Source organism: Sinocyclocheilus anshuiensis, unplaced genomic scaffold, assembly GCF_001515605.1.
Source record: "Sinocyclocheilus anshuiensis isolate Anshui unplaced genomic scaffold, SAMN03320099.WGS_v1.1 scaffold602, whole genome shotgun sequence".
In the NCBI taxonomy this organism is placed as follows: domain Eukaryota; kingdom Metazoa; phylum Chordata; class Actinopteri; order Cypriniformes; family Cyprinidae; genus Sinocyclocheilus; species Sinocyclocheilus anshuiensis.
In genome coordinates, this window is record NW_015547658.1 from 277,762 (window position 1) to 294,778 (window position 17,017).

Consider the following 17,017-nt stretch of genomic DNA (forward strand, 5'->3'; position numbering starts at 1 on the left):
TGAATCACAGATCATTGGTTCTTGTTCACCATTAAAGTATGGATCAATCATGCAGAATCTGCATGCAATAAAAACCAATCTGCACAAAATTATCTTAAAGTTTCATTATCCATCTCTAATCTTTCCTTCATAAACAGTAGGCTATTTTTTCCAATAGAGGTGAAATACTGATTCAGCATTAACATTACTTGTCAACTGCATGAAATATTCACAAGTGCACGTTAACATAAATGAACATGAGCATGCTTATTATTCACATAAAAGCATCTGAATGTGTGACATTTCTTATCCTTATTATAAAATATCTAATTGCAACTCTTTTGCATTTGTAACCACATGCATGATGCCCAAAAAAAAGCAGATTAATTAAACACTGCCCGTTCTGACCACCTTATCATACAAAATATTGCTTAAAAGCATACATTTTAACGCTGACTGGATTTATGAATAATAGTTCATTTAAATCAGTACAAAACAAGCAAAACTCACCAGTGCTTGCGTATAACAATCAGTAATCATACACAATGATGACTGTTATATCAGTGAGGTGGGCTCACAACCTGAATGATTAATAACACTCATAGTAAGTGAATACTGTATATGCATTTAAATTTAGAAACCTTAATGAAAATCTATGTTTTCTGGGACCGTACTCTGTCCTCATGTGTGCAATTTCAATTTGCTTATCCTTCCGAGATGATGCAATCAACCTACTCAGCATACATCCTCTATAGGATAATTGTGATACTGCATAAAATGTATGTGTATATTTGTGGTGTACACTTTACACGTGTATATTTTCAACTTATGTTGAAAATACAGTAAGAGGCTCTTCCAGTTACCAATAGCTCACAAATCCTATAGACTGGACAGCTGACAATTTCCCTCCAATTTACATAATTTTTATTTATTCAACAATCCTCCTTTATTGCACATTACTGTTAAGGTAAAACTCCTTAGCTGGTACCCTGTAATTAAAGAAGGAAAGAGTCATCTGACACTCTCACACTCACCTTATCAAAACAAAAATATATTTTGGTACCACGTGTGAGAACTACTACACACATTTGACTGTCGTCACAACAATGTATTACTTCCTTTTGCCAGTGTTATTTGATCTTTAAGTCAATTCTACACATGTATGGTGTGTAGATGTAATGAGTGCAATGAAATTATTGTGAATATCTGAGATTGGATGGAATTCTACAATAGTATAATAAAATAAAACTGAAGTAGTAACATTTTCAAAAAAGAAAAAAAAAACTAGGGCGAGACTTGGTTCTATGCATCAGTGTTTGATTGAATTTTGAGTTGTGGGTGTTGCATTCAAACGTGGCGGCAGATGAAAGTAAGCATACGGGGCAGGGTTTAAAGGGACTGGACGATTGGATAAATCCTGCATATGTGACCAGAGAACAGCCTGTTGGAACTTAACATATGCATGGATTAAGTATTTAGAAAACAGACTGGGTGAATTTTCATTTCATGTCATTTGAGAATTTAGTCACATCAAGGTCATGTTTTAGCCTGTACATAACATAAAACTTAATGCTGAATGAGGCTGCTGTTTATGGGTCAGATCCTCTCAGCATGAAACAACTGAAACATTGTTGACTTCAGATGAACAGATTAAATAAAATGATACAGTTCCAGATGATTATAAATCTCAAACAGTTTGGTGCATCAGAGCTTTTCCTCTTTAACGTGACCATACAATGCAAGCATCCAAGACTAGTATATCCACCTACTAAAAACATGAACTCCTACATTATCATGATATACTAAACTTTCTTTGTCTTGTTCTCAGAAAAAAAGACTTCTGCTGTATATATATATGGATTAAAAGTACATTATGGGTTAAACTATTATTGATTTGTGTGCTCTGTTGTTTTGTAATTTGTAGGTTTTATAATTTGAGAGAACAGTGATGAAGCCAAAAGGGGTCCTGTTATGCATCACATACAATAACATTTTCTTGATAATGATACAACCATTTCAAATATACTTCATTTGAACCTGATTTGTTCCAGAAGCAAAGGGATGTTTCTTTTACGCTGTCAAAAATACACAAATTGTATTAAGTAAAAAGTAAGAGTATGAATGAAAATGATAAATAAAATCAGACCAATTTCACTCTATCATGTTAATTTATTAGTAGTAAATAAATCGCATATTTTACAAATCCGCAAGTCCTACCTTCACTTGATAACAAGGCACAAGAACTATTTTGATTTCTTCAAAGAATCATTCGCTAACGGCAGTAACTGAAAGGTTTTTACATCCTTTGGATTCGCATGTACAATGGGACCGGAAAAAGATTGTAATAAAATGAATGGACACTAGTTTGCTATAACTAAAGTCATCTAGTAGATTAAAAAGCAAGTTTAAAAAATATTTGTATATATTTCCTGTATGAGGTTCTATGGACGTTTTCCATTCTGTGTTAAAAGAGTTGTTTCTGCATACATATTACGAGATTACAAATTAATCAAAGTGTGTATATTTAAACAAAAACTGTATGAATGCATTAATAAGGAGTTATTTCACTTCATAAATCATCTCCTCCATTCTGGATGTAGGTCACAATATTTCCCACAATACATCAAAATCCTACATTTAGGTTAAAAGCATCTATTTTTAAGAAATAACAGTTTATCACTATACCATCACTCGTATTGATTCTAGCCTGTTTAAGACATTAGAGATGGTTTCTGGAATGTTCTGAAATTCATCTGATTGTCCTCTCTCACAGTATATCACTTTAAGGTGTGGTCTATCTAATGTACATGCTCATATACACTCTCTCGCACACACAAACCTCTCACCGTGCACTGTGACACTCAAAGCCCACATTAATCTTAAAGGGCTCTGTGTTTAAGACTCCACAAAAATCTAGCCAAAGATCGCTCACGTTGAGAAAAGCAAATATCCCAATATAGAAAAATATATATATAAAAATACATGGCAACAATGGAGAATGATAAAGCAAATGTTTCTAAAAGTGCACATCAAATAAGACCATTGTCACCCTGACACCTCTCCAGAACACACTCTCCATATCCACAAAATCCTTCCACAGGTCAGCTGAAGAGATAGGCCAGAGTAAAGGCATTGTAGAGAAACATCTTACGGTGAATAGATTTTTCAGTCTTTCATTTACTTCCACTGCAGTTTGAAATGGGCTCACACACAAGAGGCAGTGTTCAACATCTGAAAACCACCAGTAAAATACATCGTCTACCTGCTGAACGGTTGGTGCCATGACACTCTCAGGAATTTCAGAACATATAAGCGAGTTTGTTTTTATTCTGGTGGATGATAAAAAGTACCATTTCAGGTGACGGTGCAAATGAATTAAATGACTGTACAATTCTCTCCCTGACTTTTACAGTCACTGAGATCAGATGAACGGGGCTCCGAAGCACTTGAGGCACCACTGCACGCTGTTGCTAGGTGGTCTGTCAATGGGGGATAGGACTTTCAGCTGTTCTGTGCTGAGCTCATTGTATGCAAGCCGGTATTCACGATTAAAGGCCTCTGTGGAGGAAAAACGAAGCAGAGACAGTTAAAAAGGAAATCTCATAAGGAAATCTTTGGGTCCTGTTTCCCCCCAAAATCAAAAATAGTCAATTAGATTTGCCAGAGGAGTTTAAGAAATACTTGTATTTCTAAATGTATTTTCTAAAAATATTTTTTCATTTCTAGTTTTTTTTTTACAATAATGAGAATGACATTTTGGCAATGTCATATGGCATCCCAATGCAAACAAACCTAATGGTCCTAAACATACACTTCATGTTATGTATGTTTTATTTTAACTTTTGATATGCTCTTGACATGTTTTGTGAGATCCACCCTATAGGCATTTAATTAATGTAACAACAGTAATTGAAAGCCCTTTCATGTAAAAGTTGAGAATAGCATTCACTTACCAATATCAATGTTCTCCCTTCCTAAGGCAACAAGTGACAGAAACAAAATTTCCCTGTAGATACTCCTGGACACGAAGAGAAGAGAGCAATATTACAAAATGAGTGCCACTGCTACAACCTCACTTATCCAATAATTGTAAAATTGTTTTAGCAAGTTAATGAATATGACAATGTTACTCTGTTCTTTTTAACACAACCTTTCCCCTACTACGAAGCCCTGCACATGACATGCAGAAAAAAAGACTATGTGTCCATTAGTTATGAAATCTTTGAAAGAATAAATAAAACATGGTATGTAAGTTGATGATGTTGTTTTTTTTGCATCTAATGTGTAGAAGGTTTATTTGAAGTGGCCTCAAACACACTTCCTGAAGGGCCACAGCTCTGCAGAGTTTAGCTCCAACCAGCTCCAACTCACTTGGAATTAAACTCTGCAGGGCAGTGGCCCTCCAGGAACTGAGGTTGAGACCACTGACTTAAAGTCTGGGGGCAGTTGAGGAACAGAAAATCTGTTTATTATTATTATTATTACTACGAGTAAGACAAATGAAGTGTGCTTCTAAAAAATCGTGCTGTGTCTTTATATTTATGCAAATACAACGTAGGGCTGGGCAATGTGACCACATCTCACAAATGCTCTGATTAATAGATAATCTAATAAACCGGAACCAAGAACACTTCCTATAACACCTGATGTACGTTACATCATTTCTGCCACCTAATGGAGTTTGGATTCTTTGCTGCTGTCACCTTAGATCAAGTTTAAAAGACACTTAATATTAATATTATCAATCTGACTGTACTGACATTATCGGGTGAGAAAAAATCTTGAGCTGAACTGAGCTAGATAATGACAATTTTGTGGAGCTAGCTGAATGAATCAGCTGAATAGCTGAATCAACCTGAATCAACATTTTTTTTCTGTAGTGTTGAGAATTACAACCAATCACACATTTCTGTTGAGCATATGAATGCAGTGACCAATTAGAAGCATTTAGATTAGTCATGAACATTAGTAATGAAGAAATACACGGAAAACACCTATAAATCACACCTATATATCACGGCATGTTGCACTCTGTGTAATGGTCACCATATTTTAGGATGCGTTCAGGAGCACACTGTGTAAACAAACACAAATCACCACAGACTAACTGCTTGATACTAATATTTGGAAAACAGCTTACATGCACTTTAGAATAAAACAGACTAATATGTAATTTTTACATATTACTAATATTTTTACTAATACGTTTTTTTTTTCACGTCCGAGACACTGCAAATATTCATTACATGAAATTCAGTCCGGTTCACTAAAAGTGGTACAGATATATCTGCTAAAAAAATAAATACAATATAGCTAGATCTCAAACTGTGGTCATATCACCCAGCTCTAAAACTGCTCAATGTTAAAGCATTAAGCCATTATAGATGTAACAGAATAACTTACTATAAAGCTGCTTTGAAACAATGTGTATTGTGGATGCTATATAGATAAACAACCTGACTTGAATGAACCAAGTTGAATATTCTTTACTATTAGAGATGCAGATGAGGGTGATCTAATAAAGAAAATGAATGGTCTAAATCCATACAAACACAAGTGGCTGGCTATCAAATAACATTTCCAGATGTGATTTTCTTCCTTGCTTGTGATGTGAGCTCTTGCAGTTTAATGCACATCAGTAAGTTAGCTGCGTTTACATGGACCCTACTATCCGATCGTAATAGGACTAGAAGCACAATCAGAATAAAAAAGTCACATGTAAACACGTCAATCGGATTGAATTGACCAGATCCGACTAAAATTTCGATCGGATTGTAAGGGGTGGTTTATTCCTTTTGTAATCCGAGTGAGAGGACATGTAAACACTTGATCGGATTGAAAACCGAAACTGGAAAGTACTGCGCATGCGCAAAACACTTTAGAAAACCGAAACTGGAAAGTACTGCGCATGCGCAGTGACGTAGAACTAGCGTAATGACGTATGACGCGCGGAACGAGCTATTCTTCCTGGCGAATCAGTGTTGTGCAGAAAACACGAATGGAATTGCAGAATCCAGTCAACGGAATTTACTGTATAACGCGGAATGTCACAGAATTTGTCAAAGTTTGGATGAATTAATCAAAGAAAGGTCATTACACTTAAATCGTGATATGGACTAGTATCTGTAAATATTAAGCCGCAAAAAAAGGCTATTTAAATATAAATCCTGCATGTTCTGTGTCTGCCTGAATCATAGTCTATGGTCTGAATGAATGTCACGCGGTTTTGTTTACTACACACATACGCTCGTGGTGATATCAGCATCTGCCTTCTCACTAAATAGGACATAAATACATGAGCAACATCCCCAGAACAGAACTGCTCTGAGACTCAAAAATATATAGTTTCTGCCAGAAATGTATTACTATTGTTCAGTATAATGTACGTACAACTACTACTACTAAAATTATTAAGGAATAATCACAATATTTCTTCCATGTTTTAAATTTAATAGTAAATTAATTTTCATTAATTAAAAGATAAATTAAATTAATGTGTTATGCCTTCATTCGATAACCAGAAAAATTAAAATACACAACGCAGTATTTCTAAAGAAAAAAATATTTCATAAGGCTATAAATAAAAGTAGTTTTTATGCATTCAAATAATTAGACATATTAAAACACAGAATTTGGTAACAATAAACAAGGTGAAAAAAATAGAACATTTCATAAGACCCTAAACATGTAATTTTTGTTAAATTTTTTGATAGATTTGATGTTGAATTGTATACATTTCATTATTTAATTAGACGTGCTTTTGATGAATAAAATTTAATTTAACCATTTAAAAAGGTGTCCAGAAAAATTTAAATGGAAAAAAAACAGAATCCAAAAATTGTTTAATTTTGAAAAAAAAAAAAAAAAAAGGAATTTGGGAAAAAATAAAACTTATTTCATAGGGCCCTAGCATAGTTATTTATTTATTGTGTTAATTTGAAGTTTGTGTCAAAAAGTTGTTGTTCTAGTCTAGATGATAATTTTCTTCCAAATACGCTAATTTTGAGCTTCTGGTACGATACTTGGAAATGTCCAATCTGGCAACACTGTGGTGAATAAAGTGTCATAAATGAGTGTCTCATCATTATAAAACTCCCCTTTCACTCAGCGTCTGTGAAGTGGAGCAGGACAACGTCCCACCAGTCCTTGTTTAAGACTCTCATCAACAGACAACTGGTTTTGGGTGCGGGAAGGGTGCGGGAAGGGGCACTTTTACTACTTTTTAAGTAAGCAGCACTGCACAACAGTTTATGTGCTGGTCGTCGCCTAATTAGGACCCGAAGTAGATAAATATCACGTGTGCTTTTTAAAACAGTATGCAACAACAGCGGGAAACTCTGTATATTCATGCTGTGTTCGCATGTCAAAAGATTAAATCCGATCAGAAGCTTGTGACATATAAACGCACATATCAACCCGATCACTTTATTTAGCGTTCATGTAAACACTACGTTCGGATTCGCCAATCAGAATGAATTCATTCTGATGGAAGCAAAAAGTGTCCATGTAAATGTAGCTAGTGTCTAAGATTAAATCCGATCAGAAGTTTGTGACATATAAACGTGCAAATCAGAGTTTCAGTTTTCACATTGTTCACTTATCTTTAGATTTTCAGAGAAACTCATGCTGCAGAACCAGCTTATAGCAAACACTGAATCAGGATTTTTGGTTAGGAAAGCAAGCAAGCTCATTGGCTGCAGAAGCAACAGAGGCAAATTAGCTTGTGCCATATAGTAAACAATGCGATTGCTTTAAGATTGCGTGTAAATTATCTATAAGCATGTGGAATCTAGAGCTTCATGCCTAAACTAGTCACATATACAAGATGTTGCATGCATGTCCAACCTCTGGCGTTTAACTTCTGGCCGTTTCTTGATCTCCCTGAGGAGCATGTTGATGGGGCCGTAAACATCGTTCGTCTGAATGCTGCGTACAATGCTGTTCAGCAGAGTACGAGTCTCCTGGTGGTCAGTGGGGGCTAGAGTGCCCTTTTTTTGCACTGTACGACAATGACACTCACATTCAGTGACATGAAGTAGTCTACTGGCAATCCATTCATGAGGTTTCTCTACACTATTTATTAAGTTTATAAAGATGTGCACATTCTCATTGGTTGTTTCTAAAAACGTGACAATACTGAAAAAAATCAAATCAAATAATTTCTAAGTGCTCCTGCTGTACTCACAGAAGGTCCTCCAAAGCTGATAGAGGGGCTCTGTGGGCTCCTGGTGTAAGTTGACATTGTCCCACAGCAGCTGCACATACACCTGCTTACTGTCCTGAGACAGAGATGTCTGTGGGAGCTACGGGAGAAAAACAGAGAGGGGAGCATTATGCCAGTTCAGTTCAACCAGCATTTAGCAAACAATTACTGGGCTGAAATCACAGTACACACAATTTGAGGTACACAAATATGAGGCATATTTTCATAAAGAGCTGAAGGAAAAAGACATTTAAAGACTCATTCTGAACTAGTCAGTAAGAGCATCAACAGTGTGAATAAATGTCAAGTACCTGCACTCCATTGTTGCAATGTTCAGATGTGAGAATGAGTCCAGGCAGAATGCTGGGCAGGTCTAAACGGCGAAAATACCAAACCAGGTTCCAGAAGATGATGGGGTGCTGACTGAGGAACTTATGAGTATAGATTACCTGAGAGATAATGGATATGGATGAATTAGAGGCCATACATACATAAAGCCAAAACCACAATACAAGGCAACAGGCGGTTGCCCTCTGCACATCTTAGTGATACATACTTAACACAACTAGAGACTAACACAAATAAAGGGTTCACAGAGTTCTTTGCCTCACACTCAAAACAGGAAAGGGCAACAGGGAAGCATTTGATTAATATAACCACATATATTTACTGAAAGGCTGTAGTGAAGTCAAGCTTGAATACCTGATCCCCCTCATTCTCTAACAGCGATTCTAACTCTTTGCGAAGGACCAGTGGACTGAGATACGGCACAGAAACTGGTTTTGGGTTTAGCCACTTTTGACTCAGGGTGTCCTGGAACATCAAAATACAGAATTAATCAATTGTGAGCAATAAGTATAATTCATAAAGCTCACAGAATATTAAAACAGGACGTTTCTCACTCACCGCCACCTCTTGTAGGCTGTTGGGAAGGCTGGTAGTGGAAATGCCATGATTGGGTCTTTGGATCGAATCCAAACTCTGCAATGGGCCTCCCACACTGTTGCTCCGAGTTAAAGTGTTGCGTTTCTCAGCTTGTTTCTCCATGAGACCCAGGGGGTCTGAATGTACTGGCTCTGGTACCAGGCTATGGTGCAAATCAGAAATCATAATGTGATCTGAGATTCATGACACAAACATAATCAGTTAGCCAAAAACATTCCCATTTGACCTACTAATTGGTAAATAAATTCCAAATTTTAGCAACAAATTATTTCAGTTATTATTTAACAATAAAAACTTTAATATCACTTATATACTGATCTCAAAAATCAAGCCTTTGATATTTACTCATACACCACATAAAAGTTGTTTTGTTACATTTCAAGAATGTGCTCACATCTTTGGGGTTCCAGTTTGAGTGACAGGCATCTCAACAGGACCCTTGCTGTCTTCAGGAGATTCTGGGAAGCTCATGAGGCCTGGAGGGTCACTAGAACAACCCACTTTCACTTCAGAGGAGACAGAGGTGGCCGGATGTGTGCTGGAGCTGTTAATACTGTCTCCTGATGTGCTTGTCTTCAAGTAGAAGCTGTAAACCAAAAATACACAGCAGCAGTTTATTATTATTATTACTCTCTATTAATCAAAATAGCATCTGTTTTTGTGGTGCAAAACACTGAACAAGACACTTATGTGACCCATATGAACATATGCCATTGCCAACAAGCACAGTTAAGTTTAATTTCCTAGTTGTACATGAAAAATGTGTCATTATGTGTCAGATGATGCCAACCCTGAAACAACATACAGAACTACCACATTTTGCTATAAGTTTGATTGCATCATATAATAATTGCTGTTAATAGTTTTCATCGTCTGTTTGATTACGTCTTTAATTGATTTTTCCGTACATTTCTGCCATATGTACATTAACTGACAGTCACCACTGATAAGCTACCACTAAATATTGCAGAAACTTAATTTGCTGTAAAGTTGCTTTGCAACGATTTGTATCGTGAAAAGCGCTATACTAATAAACTTGAATTATAAAAATACAAAAAAAAAAAAAATTTCTAAATATTACAAAAATGCATTTTTAAAATATGTTTCTTAATTTTCTTCAACACAGTAAAAGCAAGTAAAATGCACTTGCAGTGCATAATTCAGCATCAAGTGGTTTAGTAACTCACCCCGGTGTAGAGCGCAGGTCGTGGAACTCAACATGGAGTAGAGGGAGAAAAGAGATTTGACAGAAAGGACAGGTGCAGTTGAGATTGGAGTCATCAGCTGTCCAGCCTACCATGATCTCCTCGTCATACACCAGAGCTTCACAACCCCGACACTGAGAGCAGCTGGACATTAGAACCTGCCCAAAAGAAACATGAAGTTCAGCTTTACTACTTCATTCTGAAGTGATACTGTATTTAAGCATCAGTAGAGGGTCATGCTCTCACCTCTAAAGCACAATTCTGGTAAATGCTGGAGGTGCTGGCATGATGAGAGGAACTATGTTCAGACCTCTCTGAGTCTGCACCTCTCACTGAGCGGCCTGGAGTCAAAGCTGTAAAGAATGCCAAAAAAAAGAAATTTTCAAACAAATGAACACGGTGTACACACTGTTAACCTTGCAATAACAACACATTATCTTCAAATTAGAAATAAAATGACTGATGAAACGAATCTTTGTTGGCTTCATGCTGATACATGTGGTTTGGAGTGGACATTCAACATGACATGCATGTATGAGTCTTACGTGTCGACAGCTGTGCACGGCTGGTATCGCTGCTTTCACTGCTGCTGCCCAGGCTGGTGTTGCTGTGTGTGAGCCCGTTTGAGGCCAGGCTGGGCATCAGTCCTCTGGGTAAAGTGTTCTCTGTTGCTCTTTCTGCAGACAGCAACTGCTCTTCTAGCCTAGCAGGGAAACTGTCTCGGGGCTGTGAGCTTTCCTCCTGAATCACAGACATCCAAAATACAGTCCAGACTAAACATATGTCCAACATTTACAATGAGGAAAAACTGGAAGGCTTAAGAGGTTAGCTTCGGTACTAAACACACACAGGGAGTTTTGGTACTTCATGAGATGAACTAGTGGATATTTTAGTTTCTTAAACCAAATTGAGGTCTATAGGGACCCTCAGGGGCAAGAGGATGTTAGGACACATGAAGATTTTATTTTTTTAAACAAAAAATCAGGGTATAAATTTCCTTTTATTTCTAAATTTTTAATGGAAAGTCCTGCATTATGAGTGTGCCTCAGGAAGCATTTTAAAGTAAAAAAAAAATGAAATTCATGACCCCTTTAAAAGCTACTGCCCTCAACAAACAGTAGATAGGTATTGGTATATTTTAGACTACTTTCTGTCTATCCCTGGCTTTCATTCATAACAATGAACACACTTGGAACATATTTTTAACATAATCACCATCAAGGGTTCAACAAGAATGTTAGTAAAGTGGAAGATTGTTACTAAAGCTGTTTGTTGACCTAATTACTCCTGAGTTTTATTCTCTAGAGTGGTTGGTGTAACTCAGATTTTGGTTTGTGTGCATCATGATCTCCTATCATGAAGATACTCAAGAAAACCTCTCTGGATTTCCTAACATCTTTATTTCTTACAGTCTCTCACCTCATCATCAGAGTAGTAGGCTGAGGCCACTGCATCCCACATTTTGCTGGCCACATTGGCTGCTTGCTTCATGCCTGACTTGAGCATATCTACTTTAGGCCCTAACAGCAGAGAGTCCATCTTGATGCCTGATATGGAGTTGATGACGGATCCCAGTGAACTGCTCTGTGACGACTTTACAAGCGCAGTCAGCGATGATGACCTTTGACCTGCAGAGCCTGGGGTCTTGGGGAACTTGACTGCAAATGTCTTAGAACGCGTGACAGCAGGGCTACGCTTCGGAGTCTCTGTTAAACTAGCAATTTTGACCGGACCGATCGGAAGGCTTGATCTTCTTTCCAAAGACTGCTTTACTTCAGGAGAGTCTGGACAGTTAACTGATTTGTGGCTTGATCCCTGCTGCAACTCCATGCTGGAAGATTTACCATTCAAGGGGCTCTGGAGGCTCATGTACATCTCGATCTCATCTGCAAGATTCCTTGACACCATAGGTGGAAAGGGCCGTGTGGACTCCTGGCTCTGAATGGAGGTTGCATCCTCAGTTTCCGATGCAAAGAGTGAAAGAGGATCCGCCCCCATCTCAACATCCTCCCTTTCCACAGCTTTAGAGGAGGAAGAGCCACTGCTTATGCTTCGCCCAACAACTTCGCTCCCCTGGGGTGTGTCTACTGAATCTTTCTGCTCTCTACTTTTCCCCACTTTCTCTTCTGCAGAACTGAATGCTTTGTGTTCCTTCTGCTTATCTTCATGTTCCTGCTGGAGGGCAGAGCTCGTTGTAGCCTCCATCTTACACTCTTTAAAGGGAGTGATGGTTGTAAATGGAGGAGGGGTCAGACTGCCGGAGAACGCGGATGCAAGGATTTTTGCATCTGCGCCCATGTGATCAGCACTGAGCTCTAGACTGCCCTTCTTTTGTAGCATGCCAGCTTTGCTCTCTGCGCTGAAACTGCAGCTGCGCTCCACAAAGGCTTTCATCCTCTGTTGCTGTCCAGCCTGGGAGAGTTGTGAAACTGTGATTACAGAGTCATCCTCCACAGGCAGGGCCACATCTTCACTCTTCTTACAGGGAATGAAGAGCTTAGCTGTACATACACCTGCTGGAGACATTTAAGACAACAAAAACAATGTTACTTACTTTATAAAGCTCTAAATAAATACTAGATTTTGCATGTCCAAAAGGAAAAAAAAAACAGTGCTTGCAAAGCAACAAAAATAACAATGTTCAAGTTTTAAGTAAGTTTAGGTTTTAGGTTTCTGTTCTGTGAAAATAAAATGCAGGAAAAAGAATTTGTACCTAGTCTTTTTGTTAATCATAGAGTAAATTTTCAGTGACTGACCAGTTTCTCCCCTGTCTGCAGTGCTGTCAAAGTGGACAGGGATCTCAGTAGACAGTTTAACAATGCTGGCTACAGAAGGTGCTATCTCAGCAGGGCTGGGGGGCTCCGTCACAGCTACAACACTGTCTACAGAACTAGCAACATCGTCCCCTTTAAAGAGACAAAAAGATGACACTATCTTAAATAAATGATCCTGATAGCAGTGTATAATAGACAATCCAGGGCTGTAAATAATAACACATTAATGTATGTGATTAAAGATGTTTAAAGATTACATTATCGGTTTCATTCTGTTTCAGTGATTTAATTGTCATAGAACCTCAACAAGAATAAAATATCACCCACAAAACAATGTAATTTGTAAAAATTTGAGTGAAAATGGCATTGCAGTAGTACTGTGGCAAACATTTTTTAGTTACACACGAAATATTAAGTCCATAAAGTGCGGGACAATTGTTGTATTACAGTACCATTTTGGATCTTGGTTGCTTTGCTACTGCTAGTGTGGTTGGTGGAGAGAGGTGTAGAGGTTATAGGTCCATCAGTAAGGTCCTGGGGCAGCTCGTCCTTAGATCCATAACCCTGATCAGACTGACCGGCTTATGAAATCATAAATACAAAACATCCTCAGTCAACAATACAAAACAGAAACGTAAGTAAAATTATATTTAATGTCACATCTACAGTACCTGTACTATAGTGACTGTCAATAGCGTCCTCAACTATAAGGCTGTGAGGGAAGAGAATGTGTTCCTCTACAATAGGCTCATTTGAGCGGTCTATACTGCCATGACTCAGTCGGTCTCCATCAGCACCTGTTGCTGTACCCGCTGAAAACGCTATACAAAAACACACACCATTTCACAAATTTGTTTCATAATGGTAAGAACTGAAGATCAAACTAAATATCAGTACTCGTTTTTTATGTTATTGAATCTTTACTATCACACGTCTAAATAAAATTAGTCCTACATTTATAATACCTGTTTTACATTTATCATTTTAAAGTTGCATTTGCTAAATAATTAATGCAAATTTAAACAGCTTGCTAGAGATTGTAATGTGCTCCAAGCCAGCATTTGCCAGACTACGGGTGCACAGGTCTGCCAAAACACCTACTGGTCTGTGGCACAATTAAATGTTAATTGTAGTGCAGTTTTGTGAATTTTAGCCTGAATGTTCAATGTAGGCAAACTATTTGTTTTTCCATAGCAACTTTTTTAAATTGCATGACATTTTCAACATTATGGTACAAATAAAATAAATCTATTTATATAAACAAACTAAGGCTTTGGCTGTGCTTTTTCCATTTAAAATCAGAGGCAACCACTGTTAAAATGCAGTTTGTGCATGCAGCATGGCTGTCCGATCCAAACAAAGATGCTAAATTCATGTTATTTAGATTGCAATTAGATTGTATAATTTCTAAATTTGAAGCAAAAACTGAATGGTCTGATTTTAGCTTTGTGAATGAGACGCAAATGTCACTCTCTGACAGCAGGTGGCGCTTATGGAACAGCCCGTATTTATAGGCTGCTGCCCCTTTAAGACCGAATGCACGGATCCAATATAATGATGCACTTCAGATTTCTTTCTCCACTGTTTACGTTCACTTAAGGCATAACCGACTGTGTTTACAAGAATACTTGCCGAGACAATTTTTTAGATAATTTTGTGTGTATGTGTTCATTCAGATGCAAGGATATGCGAAAGAGGAATCGATTCTGTGTACACGCATTGTCTGAAACGCAGCTCTCTGTGCGCGCTTTGAATGAGTGCGCGCAGCTCCGAATGCGCGTGAATGGTTTAAAACACTTGAATGTTTAAATCGGCAAGACTTAGAAACACGTGCAAACAATCAACTATGATCCGTTTTACCCCTACAAGCTAGTGAACAACACAAATCAAGGAAGGAATTTTATATAACTGTTCAAGATAGCCCGTCGGGAAGTGTGGCTTTTAGTAGCCCGACTAGAAAACACAATAGCCCCGGGACGTCGGGCTAGCGATTTTGCGAGCACTGGAGTTGAATTTGATGTGGAAGAACTTGAGTAGTCTGCACAAAGCCCAGACCACACTAAGATACTGTACATATACCCAGAGTGTGACTGACCAAATGAAAATCTGCTTTGGTCTCATGAAAGAGTGGTTGCAGTGAAAGTGCACTGCAGTAGCTAGTAAAAGTGTTGGCATGCCATTTATGAACATTAGACCTAAAATTATAAAGTAATATTAGTCTAGTTACTTACCATTCCACTCAGAAGAATTTGTAATGCATATTTGAATATGCTGGTAGGAAAACTCTACTGTTGGAAATGGCAAATGCATTCCCGTCTGACCAGAAGCGGGGATAAAGTGTCCAGAGGTTGTAATATCAAAAGCAGTCAACCACCAAACTGCATCCTATATCTAACCATATCTAAATACCACAAAGGGCCAATATGTATAAAACATTTCAAATGCATGAGCATAGGATGGAAGGAACTCAAACCTGTGGTTATCAGAGAAGGTCCTCCTTTAAGTGTTGTTCCACGCAACGCCTGTTTAAACTGCACCACTCCTCGCACCAGGTTCCGCATTTTGGTCCACATGAAGAGTCCGCTACGGTTACGACTTGGCCAAGGACTTTCAAGGACAGCCTGGACAAAGCACAGCCATTTACAGGTCAGCAGTAACCATGACAAATTTTTTCATAATGATAACACACTGACATTTGTAATGCTCCTGAATTTGTAATTCAATGGCTGTCAAGTCATTATCATTATAATAGTGCTTTGTACAAACGAGATTGCTTCAAAGCAGCTTCACAGTATTAAACAGAAAAGTAACAGAATCAGTGATGCAAGAAAGACAATAGAAAGACGATAGCATAGGAAGACGATAGCATCATTATTCAGTAAGTACAGTGTTGGTTCAGTTCAGTTCAGTTCAGTTCAATAAGTGTGTAAAGTTTGTTCACTAGGAAACAAGCATAATAAGCAGCTCTACTGAAGACAGAAGTGTTGTTAATCAGCTCGTTACAAAATATGTTGCAAAATTAATCAGTTATGAACAAATTCAATCTAACTATAAAGTAGAAGACAATAGTGACTGCTAAACTCTTGAGTGGAATAATCTCATCTGTCAGTGAAGAGCTTTGTTTTAAATACACCTTTGAAGTTTGTGGTCTACAGATCAATTAATTAACAATAATAACAAAAAGTTATGGAATTTGAACCGCTCTCAAAAAATGTGTGAATTAATTTGACAAAGATCATGTCAAAATAGATAAGCGGCAATCTATACACAAAACTTTAGAGTATTCATACCAAACTTGGTGTGTGTAATGACCAGGGTTGGGGAGTAATGGAATACATGTAACGCCATTACATAATCAGGATACAAAAATCTAGTAACTGTAATCCGTTACAGTTACATCAAAAAACTAAGTATTCAGATTACAGTTACATTTTGTAAAAAGTGGGAATACTAGTAGTAGGATTACATTTGTTTCATTTAAAATGAAATAAATGGGTATTTTGACACAACGCTATAGATTTAGCGCTGCATAGTTCCTGGTTCTGTTGGCACATGTTGACTCACGTGAGCCGCCTGCTGGTGCGTGCGCAAATAACACCCGTCTACAATTATTCTCCTCAAATGCGGGATGACTGAGACGCTGCTACAGTAAATTAATTACGATGCCTCCTGCAGTGAATGACGTTTTCATGTCTGAAAATTTCACAGTTATTTTGTTTTCAAAGATGATAAAGGAAATAACATAGTTGTACAGCGTAAGCTATGCATGAAGACTCTTGCTTTAACAAAGGCTACTCAACCAACTTGAACATTTGCAGGTACGAGTCCGACATGAAATTAAGCAGACAATTTATCTTGTTTCAAATGTTTATTTTGTCATCATTTGCTATATCCAGCAAAGTAAACCAAAA

The 17,017-nt window shown here is 37.6% G+C and overlaps 1 protein-coding gene across 2 annotated transcripts in view; it reads right to left on the reverse strand.

Moving 5' to 3' along the window:
* Positions 1-1,506: 1,506 nt before the first annotated feature.
* dennd4c (DENN/MADD domain containing 4C) overlaps positions 1,507-17,017 on the reverse strand; it is a 71,311-nt gene continuing 55,800 nt past the window's right edge. The window contains exons 19-34 of one of the 2 annotated variants that reach the window (XM_016504448.1): positions 15,580-15,727; positions 13,778-13,927; positions 13,559-13,687; positions 13,089-13,238; positions 11,752-12,845; positions 10,878-11,073; positions 10,579-10,685; positions 10,315-10,490; positions 9,522-9,713; positions 9,089-9,269; positions 8,885-8,995; positions 8,494-8,631; positions 8,165-8,282; positions 7,825-7,978; positions 3,933-3,997; positions 1,507-3,537 (exon numbers count right to left, since the gene is read on the reverse strand). In XM_016504448.1, coding sequence (XP_016359934.1) covers positions 3,401-3,537; positions 3,933-3,997; positions 7,825-7,978; positions 8,165-8,282; positions 8,494-8,631; positions 8,885-8,995; positions 9,089-9,269; positions 9,522-9,713; positions 10,315-10,490; positions 10,579-10,685; positions 10,878-11,073; positions 11,752-12,845; positions 13,089-13,238; positions 13,559-13,687; positions 13,778-13,927; positions 15,580-15,727 — 3,246 coding nt within the window. In that variant the 3' untranslated portion in view covers positions 1,507-3,400. Of the gene's footprint in view, positions 3,538-3,932; positions 3,998-7,824; positions 7,979-8,164; positions 8,283-8,493; positions 8,632-8,884; positions 8,996-9,088; positions 9,270-9,521; positions 9,714-10,314; positions 10,491-10,578; positions 10,686-10,877; positions 11,074-11,751; positions 12,849-13,088; positions 13,239-13,558; positions 13,688-13,777; positions 13,928-15,579; positions 15,728-17,017 lie in introns of both variants that reach the window. The other variant, XM_016504447.1, reaches the window with a different exon arrangement.